This window comes from Gorilla gorilla, chromosome 2, assembly GCF_029281585.2.
Source record: "Gorilla gorilla gorilla isolate KB3781 chromosome 2, NHGRI_mGorGor1-v2.1_pri, whole genome shotgun sequence".
Lineage (NCBI taxonomy): Eukaryota > Metazoa > Chordata > Mammalia > Primates > Hominidae > Gorilla > Gorilla gorilla.
This window is the reverse complement of record NC_086017.1, coordinates 145,330,943-145,348,107: the sequence shown is the minus strand read 5'-3', so window position 1 is coordinate 145,348,107 and position 17,165 is coordinate 145,330,943. Positions and strand designations below refer to the sequence as shown.

Here is a 17,165-nt window from a genome sequence, read left to right as displayed (position 1 = left end):
TGAGAATAATTTGAGAAAGGGGAAAAATCCTTTCATTAACTCTAACTACTAAATAAATTTTTTTTCCTTTTTAGAAACTATGTGCTATTTGATATTGATATGGTTTGGCTATGTCCCCACCCAAAATCTCATCTTGAATTGGAATTCCCATAATCTCCACATGTCAAGGGCAAGACCAAGGGTGGAGATAATTGGATCATGGGGGGCAGGTTCCCCCATGCTGTTCTAGTGAGTCTCACTAGATCTGATGCTTTTATCAGCGTCTGGCATTTCCCCTGCTCACACTCACTCCATCCTGCCACCCTGTGAGGAAGGTGCCTGCTTCTTCTTTTCCTTCATCATGATTGTAAGTTTCCTGAGGCCTCTCCATCATTGCAGAAATAAGTCAATTCAACCTCTCCTTTATAAATTACTCAGTCTTGGGTATTTATTCATAGCAGTGTGAGAAGGGACTAATACAGATATATTGCTCCTTTTACATACCAAGTATTTTGATAAAATGTGTTCACTTAATGTGAATGAGCAATTTACTTATATAATTTTTAAACTTTTTTTTTTTTTTTTTGAGACAGAGTCTCGCTCTGTCACCAGACTGGAGTGCAGTGGCGCGATTGCAGCTCAATGTAACCTCCACCTCCTGGGTTCATGCGATTCTCCTGCCTCAGCCTCCTGAGTAGCTGGGACTATAGGCGCACACCACCATGCCTAGCTAATTTTGTTAAAATCAAGGTCTTTCATTGTATATATCTTCAAAATACTTTGTTTTAACTCAAGATAAACTATTCTCAAAGAAACAATTTATCTGACATTTGTGAGATGAACAAAGTAAATATGAATGATTATGAGAAGGGATGTGATCTGCTTCACAGAGCAGTCTCAGAAGCTAACACTGAATGACAACCTGTTTCATGTTGTCCACAGCCTCTCCTAGCCAGAGAGGCATGGGGCATGGTGGGTGACGGGTGGCAGGATGAGGGAAATAAAGCCAGACTCTTGGATACTGAATCCCAGGGTTCAGCGTATAGAGCAGTTGGGTACTAGTCCTGGTCTGTTTTTCCAGAGCTCTGATGATAAAGAAAAAATCTCTCTCTAGCATTAATGTCTAGAAGTTAAACATACCAAGTAAAGCAGTACAAATATGCAAAGCAGGTTATATTCTTTTTTAATGGCTACGTAATGAGAACCTGGGCTTTTTTTAGGGAGAGAAAGGTTACATTTTTGGTTTTGATTTTTATTTTTTTCAAATGACATACGAAGGGAAAGCAGAGTTTGATTTTAGACCAATGCACACAGCTGCTGTACTGAATGACAGTAAGGACTAGTTCTGCTCTTTGATAAGGTTTTTGGTTTTAGAGTTGCCAAATCTTTATTCAGAAATTCTGAATTGTAGCTGGAACCGTTTACCAGCTTTACATTAAGCAAAGCTGTTTTCATGGAGTGGGAAAGGGGACAGGAGGAATTGGTTTGGCTTTGGTTGTAGAACATAATTTTAAAACATAATATCAGTTGAATTAGAGCAGTGTGATCTCAAATTTACTCCTTTAGTAAAAGCTCACATCTAAACATTTTTAAATGTAGAAAAGTGAAGTAAACTTTTCTTAGTGTTTACTTCGAAAATTTTATTCCATAGTTGATTTAAAAGATGGATTCACTTGTCTCTTTGGGATGTTAATTTTTTTATTTCCAGTGGTTGATTTAAAATTTTTATTTTGTTATTTATTGAAGTATAGTATAGTTGCCTTTGCTGAAATGAGATGGCTGTTGTGGTGAAAGAAAACTAGTTTGATGGGCAGAAAATGGAAGATAATTCTTAGATGATAATCTATAAGTATTTTGTGTAATTTGAAGAGGTTGGAAATCTTTTTATTATTCTCTTAGAAAAAGGAGCATTGATAGCTTGTATTTCAAAGGGGTATGCAAGATGGCAAGTAGTGCTATTTGCTTGCACAGTGGAGGCCCCCAAAATATGTATTACTTTTTTTTTTTTCCCTTAGACACAGGGTCTCACTCTGTTGCCCAGGGGGAGTGCAGTGGTACAGTCATAGCTCAGTGTAGCCTTGTACTCCTGGGCTCAAGTGGTCCTCCTGCCTCAGCCTCCTGAGTAGCTAGGACTACCAGTGTGTGCCACCACACGTGGCTAATTCTTTTATTTTTTGTAGAGATGGAGGCTTGCTGTGTTGCCCAGGCTGATCTTGTACCCCTAAGCTCAAGCGATCCTCCTGCCTTGACCTCTCAAAGCACTGGGATTACAGGCGGGAGCCACTGCACCCAGCCTGTATTACTTAATTTAACATATTTATTTCTGTGTAGGTATACCATTGTATAATTAAGCGATGATAGGAATTATTTTTTTGTAATATTTATGATTAAATATTTTGTAGGACTTACAGAGTGAAAATTAAGTTAGATAATATACTTTCAACAAATGAGGCTATAGCTAATAATAAATCTCCAAGCAAGATGCTCCAAGAGCATTGAGTCTCTTCAGCTGGGTATTAGCTGGCAAAGTTCATGTTGAGGATACATGGTTTGGTTAGGCAGAACATTTCAAATTATATCAGAAATAGTTATTTTTATGGTTATGACATTTTGCAGGAGTTCACACATTTTATGTAAGAATCTGCCATCATCAGAATGCAGTTACACTAAATAGTTGCTTGTTCATGTGGCAGCTTTATTTTAAAATATCACCATTAACTTAATGGTGAGCAGATTCACAAGAGAATTACTTTAGTTAGTTATTTAGTTTGTTATTACAGATAGAGTTTTTTATTCATTCTCCTCCTCCTCCGCCTCTTCCTCCTCGTCATCTTTGCCTTTCTCTTCCACCTTTGTCCAGACAACTTTAGTGGGACCTTTTGCGCCATCAAATTTTCCTTTAGACTTGCAGTTAGCAACATCCTTCTCATACTTCTCCTTCAGCTTTGTTGCCTTTGTGATGCAAAGCTGCTTTTCAGTGTCACTTAAATTGCTCCACCTCTCACCTAGCTTTTTTGCCACACCTCCAATAGAGATGCCAGGGTCTGAATTCTTGGGGCAGAATTCTGAACAGAACAGGAAGAATCTGGACAGTGACCTTTTGGGGACATTGAGGTCCTTTTTGTTTTTTATTTTTTTGTTTTGCCTCCCTTAGATAGTCCATAATCCTTCATTTCTGAATCATAGCATATTTTATCTACTACTTTTGCCATTTCATCAGATTTAGACTTCTCTTTCCCAGACATTGTCTTCCACTTCTCAGTGTACTTTTGGACAATTTTGCAAAATTGACAGGGATCTCTGGGTTTTTCTTCTTAGGTTCTCTGTATGCCTGCACAAAGAAGGCATAAGCAAACATCTTGCCTTTTGGTTTTGTGGAGTAGCTTTTAGCCACCCTGACTGAATTGTTCATGAGTCTGGGCAGCACAGGGCATGACATGTAGCTTAGTGATTCCCCAGCCTCACGCTAGCTGCCTCCACAAAAGGCACCTCAACAGGAGAATTACTTTAACATCATAATTACTTTCAGTGTGTTTTGGCATAAACTTACTTGAAATAGCTGTGTGACCCAAATTTTCTCAGCTATACTTAGCATGTGATGTTAACAATATCCTCCGATTTGCATTTAATGTGGTTAACTCCTAGAAAATGCTCACACTTTTCTTTTGTAGCTTATTATAAATTTGTTTCCATATATATGTATGTGTGTATATACAATCCCACACACACATATGTATGCATGTATCGCCTTTGCTTTAGATAATTGGAATTGAAAGGACTAGGAACACCCTTCTGTTTTCCATGACTATGATGTGACTGTTCGTGTAAAAGTCCTGCCTTTTAGTTTTTTGGGATTGAATTTTTTTTAATTCTTAAAATATTTTAAAGCACACTTGTTGAAGATTGCTTTTTAACATTTGGGTTGGGAATGTGTACACACAGTCATTATATTCTGTTACCATTTTTTCTTTATGGGTGAAGTTGGGGGCTTAAAAGTTACATTTAATATTCTATTTTTGGACACTTCCACCAGAGTCTTATACACATGTGAAATACATATTTTTAGATGTAAATGTAGCACCCAACAAATGATACTGCTGCCTTGGAGGGAACATTTTCTCGGTCTTTTAAGACATCCTTAACATTTTTACATTTCTTCATAATTAAAAATTCTACATGATTTATTTAGAAATACATTGATGTTTTCCATCATGAAAATAATACATTGCATCTCTGGGCTGTGTTTTCAGAATTTTTACTGAAAGGATTCAATATTTCAGTATGTCCAGATTCTTATGTTAACATCAACTTTTAACTGTTGAGCTTAAGAACTATGCACATCAAGATTTGACTAGTTATAAATGTCTAATATTATTCCAAGATATGACATCATTGTAGGCATTCTTAAGAATTTCTGGATATTGTTTTTATTGTGTTTTCATCAGATGTGGATACCACCATAAATTTTTTTATGTGACTTTCTTTTCCTTTATTTGAAAATAGAGTTCTTGATTTACATCTTCTTTGAATTACTTAGCTAATTATAGTAGCTAACGTAATTCTGCTCTTAAGAACTACTTTCTATTAGGAGATTACTAAATGTAATCAGGAGTACGCAGTTAGGAATTTCTTTCTTATTGGTTTTCTTGTCTTTATAGTATTACATTGTGTTTAAGAAGCATTTTCTTAAGAAAAACAAGTCAAGGAAATAACTTCCATGCCAAATATTATCAGCTTGGTTTATGGCAATGAAGAGATCCTTTTAAAAGTATTTGAATAGTTTTTAGGGGATAGGACACATCAAAATGTGTTGCTTGTGCCTTTACATTATTTATTTTGTGACTATCAATGATCACCTAGAAAATAAAAGGAAGTCTGGAGTTATCCAGAGACTGCATCTGCAGCACATTGCTACGTATGACTCTTTTAACTCCCTGTTTGCCCAGTGCTGTGGAGGGAGCCCAGTGCTTGTTGTATCCTGAGCGACCTGAGCGGGAGAGTCTGACATTTATTATATACCCATGAAAAGTAGTCTGCTGAACTACTGTGGTATCAAAGAGAAAGCTAGTGTTACGGAGGATGCTTCTTATTATTATTATTATTATTGTTTTATTTTTTATTATACTTTAAGTTCTAAGGTACATGTGCATAACATGCAGGTTTGTTACATATGTATACATGTGCCATGTTGGTGTGCTGCACCCATTAACTCATCATTCACATTAGGTATATCTCCTAATGCTATCCCTCCCCCCTCCCCCTACCCTACGACAGGCCCCGGTGTGTGATGTTCCCCTTCCTGTGTCCAAGTGTTCTCATTGTTCAATTCCCACCTGTGAGTGTGAACATGCAGTGTTTGGTTTTTTGTCCTTGCGATAGTTTGCTGAGAATGATGGTTTCCAGTTTCGTCCATGTCCCTACAAAGGACATGAACTCATCCTTTTTTATGGCTGCATAGTATTCCATGGTGTATATGTGCTACATTTTCTTAATCCAGTCTATCATTGATGGACATTTGGGTTGGTTCCGAGTCTTTGCTGTCGTGAATAGTGCCGCAATAAACATACGTGTGCATGTGTCTTTATAGCAGCATGATTTATACTCCTTTGGGTATATACCCAGTAATGGGATGGCTGGGTCAAATGGTATTTCTAGTTCTAGATCCTTGAGGAATCACCACACTGTCTTCAACAATGGTTGAACTAATTTACAGTCCCACCAACAGTGTAAAAGTGTTTCTATTTCTCCACATCCTCTCCATCACCTGTTGTTTCCTGACTTTTTAATGATCGCCATTCTAACTGGAGTAAGATGGTATCTCATTGTGGTTTTGATTTGCATTTCTCTGATGGCCAGTGATGATGAGCATTTTTTCATGTGTCAGTTGGCTGCATAAATCTCTTCTTTTAAGAAGTGTCTGTTCATATCCTTTGCCCACTTTTTGATGGGGTTGTTTTTTTCTTGTAAATTTGTTTGAGTTCTTTGTAGATTCTAGATATTAGCCCTTTGTCAGATGAGTAGATTGCAAAATTTTTCTCCCATTCTTTAGGTTGCCTGTTCACTCTGATGGTAGTTTCTTTTGCTGTGCAGAAGCTCTTTAGTTTAATTAGATCCCATTTGTCAATTTTGGCTTTTGTTGCCATTGCTTTTGGTGTTTTAGATGTGAAGTCCTTGCCCATGCCTATGTCCTGAATGGTATTGCCTAGGTTTTCTTCTAGGGTTTTTATGGTTTTAGGTCTGACATTTAAGTCTTTAATCCATCTTGAATTAATCTTTGTATAAGGTGTAAGGAAGGGATCCAGTTTCAGCTTTCTACATATGGCTAGCCAGTTTTCCCAGCACCATTTATTAAATAGGGAATCCTTTCCCCATTTCTTGTTTTTGTCAGGTTTGTCAAAGATCAGATAGTTGTAGATGTGTGGTATTATTTTTGAGGGCTCTATTCTGTTCCATTGGTCTATATCTCTGTTTTGGTACCAGTACCATGGTGTTTTGGTTACTGTAGCCTTGTAGTATAGTTTGAAGTCAGGTAGCATGATGCCTCCAGCTTTGTTCTTCTGGCTTAGGATTGTCTTGGCAATGCGGGCTCTTTTTTTGGTTCCATATGAACTTTAAAGTAGTTTTTGAATCTGTAAATTACCTTGGGCAGTATGGCCATTTTCATGATATTGATTCTTCCTATCCATGAGCATGGAGCGCTTATTATTTTTTAAAGTATAGAAAACTTTATTCATTATTAATTTTAGAGTAATGCATAGATTCCTAATATTTGTTTCCTTTTTAGTTGCAGATTTTATATACAATAATCTTGGAACAATTATTTAAGTATTAAGTTCACATTAAGAGAAATAAATATTAAAGACAGGAAAAATCTAGAGGTGCAAGGATTATTTCAGACTTTATGAAATAAAAATTTAAAATTTAACATTAAGATATTGTTTAGTTTTATTTAATGGTATTGTTTTATTTTCTTGGAATGAGGAATAAATGGGTTTACTTTAGGAAGAGTTACTGTGTTTTCAGAGGTGACCACTTGCTGTCCTGTGATCAAGTAGTTGGCCTGGGTGTTTTCTGTCGTTGGCTCTCCCTCAGGATAATTTACCGATAAAATCTTGTAAACAACTCTTTACATTCCTTTAAAGAGACTTGTCCTTATTCTGTTTAATATTCCCCTCAGATAGCCCCAGTGTTCTGATGGAGTAATGTCTATGCATCTGATACAGTGGCAAAAAGTGCCATAAATAACAGATATGTGTAATGGCCTGGTTAGCATCCAATGTTGGCTCCTCTGTCTTTCCTAATCACAGATCGTGGGGCAGATTCATAGCAGAAGTAGTCACTTTTCAATCACGTATAACACTCTGCTTAAAGATTGCTGATGTTTGAAGTTGAGTTGGTGTCTTAGTGTATTGGGGCCACTGTAACAAACTGCCATAGACTGGATAACTTAAATAACAAACATTGAATTCTCATAATTCTGGAGTCTAGGAAGTCCAAAATTAGGTACTAGCAGGTTCAGTGTCTGTTGAGAGCCCCTTTCCTGGTTCATAAATATCCATCCTCTCTTCTGGGTCCTCATGTGGCATAAGGGGTGAGGGAGCTCTCTGGTGGTCTCTTTTATAAGAGTACCAATCCCATTTATGAGGGCTGCACTCTCATGACCTGACCACCTTCCAAAGGCCCCAACTCCTAATACCATCACTTGGGGGTTAAGGTTTCAGCATATAAATGGTGGCAGGGACACACACATTCAGTCCACCACATTCTGCTGCTGGCCTTCCAAAATCTATGTCATTCTCACATGCAAAATACATTCATTCCATCCCAACAGCTCTAAAAGTCTTAAGTTGTTCTAGCATCAGCTCCAAAGTCTTAAGTCCAAAGTGTCATTTAAATATCATCTAAATCTGATATGGATGAACCTCAAGGTACAGTTTATGCTGAGGCAAATTCCTCTCTAGCTCTGAACCTATAAAAGCAAATAAGTTTTGTGCTTCAAAAATACAGTGGTGGGACAAGTAATGGATAGACACATGCTCATTCCAAAGGGAAGAAATAGGAAAGAAGAAAGGAGTAATGCATCTAAAATAAGTTGAAAACCTAACCGAACAAACAATATTAAACCTTAGGACTCAAGAATAATTCCCTTTGGCTTCGTACTCTGCTTTTCAGGTCCACTGGGGTGGGAACATCATCTCTCAGCTAGGTGGGAACGTACCTCAGTGGCTGTTTGCCAGAGCCCCACCTCAGAGGCACTGAGGTCCTTTTTTGGCACTTGGGGCACACCAGACCTAAAGAGGCATCTAAGAGGAGGCATGTCCCTCTGGACATCTGCTCTAGGCCTGGTAAAGGGCATCTACAGAAAAACCTATAGCTAACATATTTAGTGGTGAAAGGCTGAATTCTTTTTATTTAATACCAGGAACAAGACAAGGTTGCCCACTCTTATCACTTCTGTTACTCAGCACTGTCCTTAAGATTATAGCCAGTGCACTAAGGGAAGAAAAGAGTAGATAGAAAAAAGTAACTATTTGCAGAATAGTATGATCATTTATGTAGAAAATTCAGTATGATATACAAAAAAGCTACTAAAACTAATAAGTGAGTTTAGAAAGATTGCAAGATCAATGTACAAAAATAAATTGTATTTTTGAACACTAACAATGAAAAATAAAGTTTTAAAAAAGTTTATAAGAACATCAAAAATACGAAGTTCTCAGGAATAAATCTGACAAAAAATGTGAAAAAGCTATACAATACATTGCTGAGAGAAATTAAATAATACATACACAATAGGAGAGGTACACCCTTTTTGCCTTGGTCAGAAAACTCAAGATATTCTCTCCAAGTTTGAAAAATATTATCAACATTATTAGTCATTCATTAGGGAAATGCAAAATTAAACCACAATGAGATACTGTTGGTTTGGCTAAAATTGAAAAGTCTGACCATACCAAATATTGACAAGGATATGAAAGAACAAGAGCTCTTTTACACTGCTGGCAGGAATGTAAAATGGGATATTTCCAAACTTTGGGAAACAGCTTGGCAGTTTCTTAAAATGTTAAATATGTATGTACCATATTCAGTCATTTTGCTCTTAGATAAATGAAAACATGTTCTTACCAACACTACACAGATGTTCATAGCAGCTTTATTTTTAATAGCTAAGGCTGAACATAATTCAAATGCTTATCAACAGGTAAATGGGTAAACTGCAGTATTCATATAACGAGCTATACTACTAAATAAAAAGGAGTGAACTGTTGATACATGCTACATCACGGATGAATCTCAGAATCATTCTGAGTAAAAGAAGCTAGGAAAACAGTATACAGCTTGAATAATTCTATTTATATAATTCTAGAAAACGCCAACTATCTAGTGACAGAAAGCAAATTAGTGGGTACTTGGGGATGGTAGTGCTGGTGGTAGGGAGGGGTGGAAGGAAAGGATCAAAACAGAATCATTTGGAAGTGATAGATATGCTCCTTATCTTGGTTGTGGCAGTGGTTTCAGGAGTGTTTATGTATATCAGAACTTATCCAGTGGAATACTTTATGTGCAGTTTCTTATGTGTCAGCTGTACTACAATAAAAATAAATGAAAACTGTCTTTACTGTCTGATCACTGCTGCTAACAAATCTAGGACTACTTGCTAAATTTGCCCAATCTTAAGACCCACCAAGGACTTTTGTTTAAAGTGATGTGATCCAGGCCTGTCATGGTGGCTCATGCCTATAATTCCAGCACTTTGGGAGGCCACGGCTGGTGGATCACTTGAAACCAGGAGTTCGAGACCAGCCTGGCCAACATGGTAAAACCCCATTTCTGCTAAAAATACAAATAAATAATTAATTAAATAAAATAATGTGATCCAGGCTTCAGAATTATTAAGATAGGACAGAGGAACTGGACTTTTTAGCAAGCACCCCAGATAATTCTTCTCCTTATAAAACACTTAACCCAGGTTCATTTAATTGCACTTTGGTAATCTGCAGCCATGTCTTTATGTGAGAAAGGGATATTAGGTTTCTAATATGAACAGAAAGGCCTAGCCATGGAACACCTGATGATGCTTCCACTGTGGTCAGATAAGATAATTTACAATTGAATGGAATTATTTTCCTTTCAGTTTATAGTTTACTGAAGTGAGCCTTGCATTGTAAGTTCCTGAAGTAATCACTGGAAATGTCTTAATTCAGTAGCTCCATCTTTAGTTAATGCTGCCCTAAAAGAAAAAAGGAATTTTACTTATATACTTTTTGACAAGTCACATTCATATATGTTTTAGTGGAAAAACTGTTTTACATCTTATATATAGAAGCTGTAAAATAACATGTTCTGGGGAGAGGAATAAGATGAATAGAACAACATTATAATTATCTAAATGTTCTTTAAATGGAGATAGCCACAGTCTTTCGTAAAACTCTGGAAAGAACAGCATGACCTTCTTATTGCCCCCTTTCCACCGACGTCAAACAGAAGGAAATTATAGAATAAGTCTGTCTAAATTTTAAATGGTTCAGTTATCAGAAGACTTTAGAGAGCAAGTTTTCCACAAATCATCTTTGTGCCATTTTGTCTTGATTATTTTTTTAAGGGTTGGTTTGCCAACATGTAATTAATCACTTTTGTTAGTTTTTAAGGAAATGAAACTGCATTGTTCCCTTTGGCTTGACTGTTCTTTTTTATGGCGTCTTTTAGTGTTGTAGTTGTAATATGAAAACCTTAGGTAAATGTTGGGCAGTAATGTGAACAAAACAGTTGGAAGGGAGTAATTTTTAAAAGCTTATCTACATTGCTGCTGTAATACTTACATTCAACTCCAGATCTCAAATACCACCAACTTTAATATCAAAGTCCCTTAAAGTCAGAAGGTGTTATAATGTCAGTGGGTGGGGTTATTCCCTGTGTACAAAGAGTCAGGATGCACTTGTCACCAATTCCCATGGTTTCTTCTTCCAAAATCTAGTTTGAATGGATCATTTCATCTCTGGAGGAAGGGATGGGAGCACCCTTCCGACCAGTTTCATTTCTTTGGGCTCTGTTCCATCTGTGCAGGGAACTACCTTCTCTATGGAAATTGGACACGATTTTAAAAATAAAGCATTACATTTACTAATGACTGTCAGTATTAAGATTTCATGTAGATCTTCTTGCTTCTCAGAAAAAAGTTTCATATACAATAAGGTTTTAAAGATAGGCAAATAACTAGATGTGAGCAGGCACCATCCTTTAACTTTTATTAATTTGAAATCATTTTTCCATTTTTAAGCAGAATAGAATGTCCCAGTAGGTGTAAGGGAAATTTCAGTAGCCTCCAAGACTCTGTGGAGATTTTGAAACTATACATGCTTCTCCATCTGTCGCCTGCCCCCTCCTCCTCCCAGAGCATAGACTTCAAGGCTGGACTTTGCTCCATGTTAATGATCACTGTTAATGAAAAAGATAATAGGTTCCAAAAGGCTGAACACCTGTTTTTGGTATTTAAGGTAATGCTGCTGTCAAAGTGAATGAGATATATTCCTTCCTCTGTGTTCTGAAAGTTTATGTAGGGTTGGGTGTGTAATGGGTTGAATTGTGTCCTGCCTCTCCACCAAAAAAAAAAAAAAAAAAATGCTTGAAGCCCTAACCCCCAGTACCTCAGAATGTGACCTTATTTGGAAATAGGGTCATTGCAAATGTAACGTTAAGATGAGGTCATACTCAATTAGTATGAGCTCTAATCCACCCTAAGAAAAGAGACACACACATGAGGAGAAAATGTCACGTGAAGATAGAGGCAGGGACTGCAGGGCTGCAGCTGCAAACCAAGGCACACCAGGGGCTGCCGGCAACCACAGGAAGCTGGGAATAGGCAAGGAAAGATTCCCCCTACAGGTTTCCGGGGAAGCACGGCCACGCTGACACATTGATTTGGACTTCTAGCTATCAGAGCAGTGGGACAATAAATTTCTGTTGTTTAAGCTACTCGTTTGTGGTATGTTATTATGGTAGCCCTAGAAAACTAATACAGATTTATATTTTCTTTCAAGTTTGATAGAATTCACCAAACAATGTTGAGTTTTCTTTGTGGAAAGGTTTTGAATTGTGAATTGAGTATCTTTAATAGATGTAGGGCTATATAGATGTTCTGTTTACTCCTGCGTCTGTTTTGGCTATATAGATGTTCTGTTTACTCCTGTGTCTGTTTTGGTAATTTGTATTTTAAGAAATTTGTTTATTTCATTTAAGTTGCCGAATTTATTGGCATAAAATTGGATTGTTCGTAATATTTTTTGATGTCTTAAAGGATGGTGTTCCCTCCTTTATTTCTGATATTTTAAATTTTTTGTTGTTGTTCAGTCTAACACAGTGGTTCTTAACTGGGACAGTTTTGCTCTGGCTAAGGACATTTGTCTGTGCCAAGGGACATTTGGCTATGTCCGGAGGCATTTTGGGTTGTCACAGCTTGGAGGATGTGCTACTATCATCTAGTGGGTAGAGCCCAGGGAGAATGCTAAACATCCTACAATGCACAGGACAGCTTCTCACAGCAAAGAATCCTCCAGCCCACAATATCAGTAGTGCTGAGGTTAAAAAACCTACTCTAGGCTTTATAGTGTAAACCTTCTATTTTCCAAAAATATTATATCATTTCATGTTTAATATAGTGTTTCCATTCATCCCCTTCCAGTCTTCAAACTGTTTGTGGGCATACCTTTTACTTCTCTATATGTTATAAACCCCACGATATATTGTTAGGTGTTTTTGCTTTAAATAGTCTGTTAAGGAAATTTTAACATAAGAGAATATGTTCAGTTGTTACTAATATATTTTCAGCACTCTTTATTCTTTGTGTTGACTCAGATTTCCATGTGGTATATTTTCTTTCCACATGAAGAACTGCTTTCGTACATCTTACAGGTCTGCTGGAAACATAGTCTCTCTGCTTTTGTCTGAAAAACTCTGTATTTATCTTCATTGTTGAAGTATATTTTGGCTCTATATAGAACTTTCCATGACAGTTTTTAATTTTTTTTTCTTTCTTTGAGACAGAGTCTCGCTTTGTTGCCCAGGCTGGAGTGCAGTGGCGCGATCTCGGCTCACCGCAACCTCCACCTCCCGGGTTTAAGCGATTCTCCTGCTTCAGCCTCCCGAGTAGCTGGGATTACAGGCATGCGCCACCATGCCCAGATAATTTTATATTTTTAGTAGAGATGGGGTTTCTCCATGTTGGTCATGGCTGATCTTGAACTCCTGACCTCAGATAATCCTCCCAAAGTGCTGGGATTACAGGTGTGAGCCACCGTGCCTGGCCCTAAAATATTTTAAAATATGTCATTTCATTGTTTTCTCGTTTGCATAGATTCTGGGGGGAAATGTAGCTATTGTTCACTATTATAAGGCTTTTAAAAAATCTGTGTATTTTACAAAGTATTTTGGGATTTTGTTGTTATTGAAAAATAATAACCTAAAATTTAATGCAACATGCTTAGATTTTACAAACAGACTTGTATTTGACTTGCGTTTGGTATTTCTCTTTTTTCCTTTTTTTTTTCACTTTTTTCTCTTTTACTCATTAAAATATGTATTTTGGGGCAAGCTATTTCTCTGAGCCTCAGTTTTCTCACCTGTAAAATTGAGCTACCAAAGATTCTCACAGATTTATTGAGGAAATTAAATGTATTGAAGGATGCAAAATGACTTGAATTTGTAGGTACTCATAAACCTGATACTACAGTACACAGGTAACAGGTATCCCCCTCCTCATCCAAGTTCAGTTGTTCTGACCTCAGGGTTCACACTTGGCGGCAGATCAGTGGATGTACCCGATCTGAGTCCTTCCCAGCCATGTGGCAGCAGCTCTGTGTAGACACGTTGCCTGCCCCCCGCCCCCTGCACGCTCTCCAGGAGCCAAGTACAGCCAGGAATTGGCCAAAATGGGGAGCCCCGAACGGACCATGAATGGACACTGTTGCCACTGTTTACTATTCCTGTTCCTTTCTGTAGTTTACATGCTGATTTTAAATAAACCTGATTGCTTACTCAAGCAAGGTTGGAAGTTTTTTTAATCCTTTAATTTAAAACTTTAAATACAGTAAAAATCCGTGACTTCTTATATTTCCCCTCATTTGCGTATTTCACTTAGGATGCTCTTCCCTTTAATTAAACTAAAATTCTGTTCATTTTCCACTTCTCAATTATGCAGACTAGCTATAATATTTAAAGTTACAAATTCTCATATTAGAAGAATCTTGGACATAATTCATAATACGTAGCTTGTAATCAACAGTAAACTATTACTTCCAATGGATCTAATTACTTAGAATTTATAATACTAATATTGGATGCACTCTTTTTTATCTTAGCAAGGGAAACTAACTGTGTATGATAGACATTTTTTTGTAAATAACATTTCGCTTTTCCGTAGCATGAGTTGAGCTGTTATTTTTTGTCCTGTAGCTGGCTGTGGGCACTAGCCCCCTGACTGTTGTTTTAAATGTCCCCTCATTGTGTTTCTGCTCCTTTACTAGTGGGCCTTTGGAGTGACGCTGTGGGAACTCATGACTCTGGGCCAGACACCCTACGTGGACATTGACCCCTTCGAGATGGCCGCATACCTGAAAGATGGTTACCGAATAGCCCAGCCAATCAACTGTCCTGATGAATTGTGAGTTTTTTTGAGCTTGAAGGCATGAGTTTTATTCCATTTACTATATTGGAATAAAGGAAAAAGAGCAGGTTTCCATATTCACACAGAGCCTTCCCTTTTGAGAATAATGACTCTTTGGATTTAAATTAGACTCTTATAAAAAACCACAAAGTCAGGGAGATTCGTTCACTCTTTCATGCATTTGATATTAGAACGTCTTGCATTTTATTTTATAGTGCATAATCTAAGCACTATAAATTAGTCTGAGAGGACATACTAAGAAAATTGAATGCTATGTCAGTTATTCTATATAAAGTGAGTACCTGACTTTTATAGTTATAAAGTAGTTATAAAGGACATAGTAGTTATAAAAAACCTTTCTCGTTGTCATTTTGCCTTGCCAGTTAGTATCAGCTGATACAGGGAAGATGATCTGGACTAGTAAGCCAAATAGTTGCTTTCTGTTTCCTGCTTCTATCACATAGCTTATCTTGCCATGTAATGAGAATGGGATAAACAGGAGGCTATTCAGGGTGATTGATCGTACAGATCAGTATGTTCTCAGTTCCAGAACCTCCTGAAGGTTTCTGCACCATGACAAGGTGGCAGCTTTTGTACTGATTTTACTCTAGATCCAGGGTTCATAGAACTTAGATAAAACTTTCTCTTCCTCCAAGTTCTTTTCTTAATTTAACTACAGGAAAACACACGTTCTTTTTTTACTGTGTTTTAGGTTTTTACATGACATCTCTGTATTTGCTGAAATATTTTGATATGCTGTCATGAAGAATTGAAATTCACACATAATCCAAATAATTTCTTTTAGCTTCTTTCTAGAGCTGCCAACAGATAGTAAAATGGATCCGTTTTTAATATATCATCCTCTCCGTACCCACCTTTAGACAGGCAACATAACTGGCATCAAACTGAGCAAAAGTTACGAATACTGTATCCTTACTAGCCCAAATTTTCATTTTTGTCACTCTGCAGATTTGCTGTGATGGCCTGTTGCTGGGCCTTAGATCCGGAGGAGAGGCCCAAGTTTCAGCAGCTGGTACAGTGCCTAACAGAGTTTCATGCAGCCCTGGGGGCCTACGTCTGACTCCTCTCCAATCCCACACCATCAGGAGGAAGGTGCCTGTCGGGGCTCACTTGAAGCCTGTCAGGGATGCTTTGTATCTAACACAACGCCAACAGAAGCACATTTGTCTTCCAGAACACCGTGCCTTAGAAATGCTTTAGAATCTGAACTTTTTAAGACAGACTTAATAATGTGGCATATTTTCTAGATATCACTTTTATTAGGTTGAACTGAAAGGGTTTTTGTAAATTTTTTGGCCAAAATTTTTTAAAACATACTTTGGACTAGGGGTACATTCTTACAAAATAAATAAACAGTTTTTAAAATTGTTTAGACACAGATATTTGGAATTAGCTATCTTAGTGCCAACTGCTTTTTATTTTTTTACTTCATCAAGGTGATGTAAGTGACTCACCTTTAAAGTTTTTTTAGTGTTATTTTTTATCACTACTCTGGGAAATGGTTTGTCTTCAAGATGCAATACTTTTCTTAGTAAAGGAAAAACAGCATAAAAAGATACCTGGTCTGCCTTGTACAAGAAAAGGCAATATTAGAGGAAGAAAATTTAAAGAAAAGCTAGAGGAAAAAAAATTTTTTTTTAAATACTTATTAGAAGCAAACTGCCCTTGCATGGAAAACTGTTTATTTTTTTCAGTGAAAAGGAATTCTGCTTTCGTGTTTTTGGGAAAGCAGGAACTGAGTTCATTACATCTTTAATTTGGCAGAAATTAGCCTTTCTGTGAACCAGACGTGGTTTGGGGCAGATCTGTAGTAAACAATGGTGATTTTATTTATTTTTACTCTCTGGAAAAGGAGATAATACAATTCCAGAAAGTGAACTCATATTTCTAAGGTTAAGATTCCCTTTTATTGCACCTAGAATAGTGCTATGCACAGAGCGGGTGCTTGAGTTGTTGTCGTTTTTTGTTTTTTTTTTTGTTTAAATGTAAACTGGTAAATTTTGTGCTTATCTTCAAGGCTGGCTTAAGTATAAAATTGTTTTTTAAACACTTGAAAAATTAAAGGATTTGTTTTATATTATGACAGTATTGAAATTATTTTTCATAATGAATGATTGGTTATTGTGTCTGGTAAGTCTTTGAACATTCAACAGCTAGACATTTGTGTTTTATTTCATGATGTTCCAGTCAAGTTCCAAAGCCCTAACACAGTTAAGCTGGCTCAGGCTCCAGGTTCTAGTAAAAAGTTGGAATTAATGTTATAAGGAAGTATTAAAACACTGAAACATTTCTCCAGAACCAGCAAGTAAGGGATATGTATGTATTTATGCTCAGTTTTAGTTGGCCTAAAGCAGAGTTGAATGGGCTTTCTAAATAGCTAGGCCTGCAGGTACCTGCCACTACTCCCATCTTCAGAGGTGTATAAGGGAGAATGTGCAGCAGTTGGAGGCTTTTGCTGTTTTTAAAAAAGCTTTATGAATCAGCAGCACATCGGGAAAAATAGCTC

At 37.0% G+C, this 17,165-nt stretch overlaps 1 protein-coding gene across 2 annotated transcripts in view; it reads left to right on the top strand.

The window, feature by feature from the left end:
• Positions 1-16,739, top strand: part of RYK (receptor like tyrosine kinase) — a 95,936-nt gene extending 79,197 nt beyond the window's left edge. For both annotated transcript variants that reach the window (XM_031009711.3, XM_055380898.2), the window contains exons 14-15: positions 14,499-14,635; positions 15,608-16,739. In XM_031009711.3, the coding sequence (XP_030865571.2) occupies positions 14,499-14,635; positions 15,608-15,719 (249 nt within the window). In that variant the 3' untranslated portion in view covers positions 15,720-16,739. The remainder of the gene's footprint in view (positions 1-14,498; positions 14,636-15,607) is intronic.
• Positions 16,740-17,165: the final 426 nt, after the last annotated feature.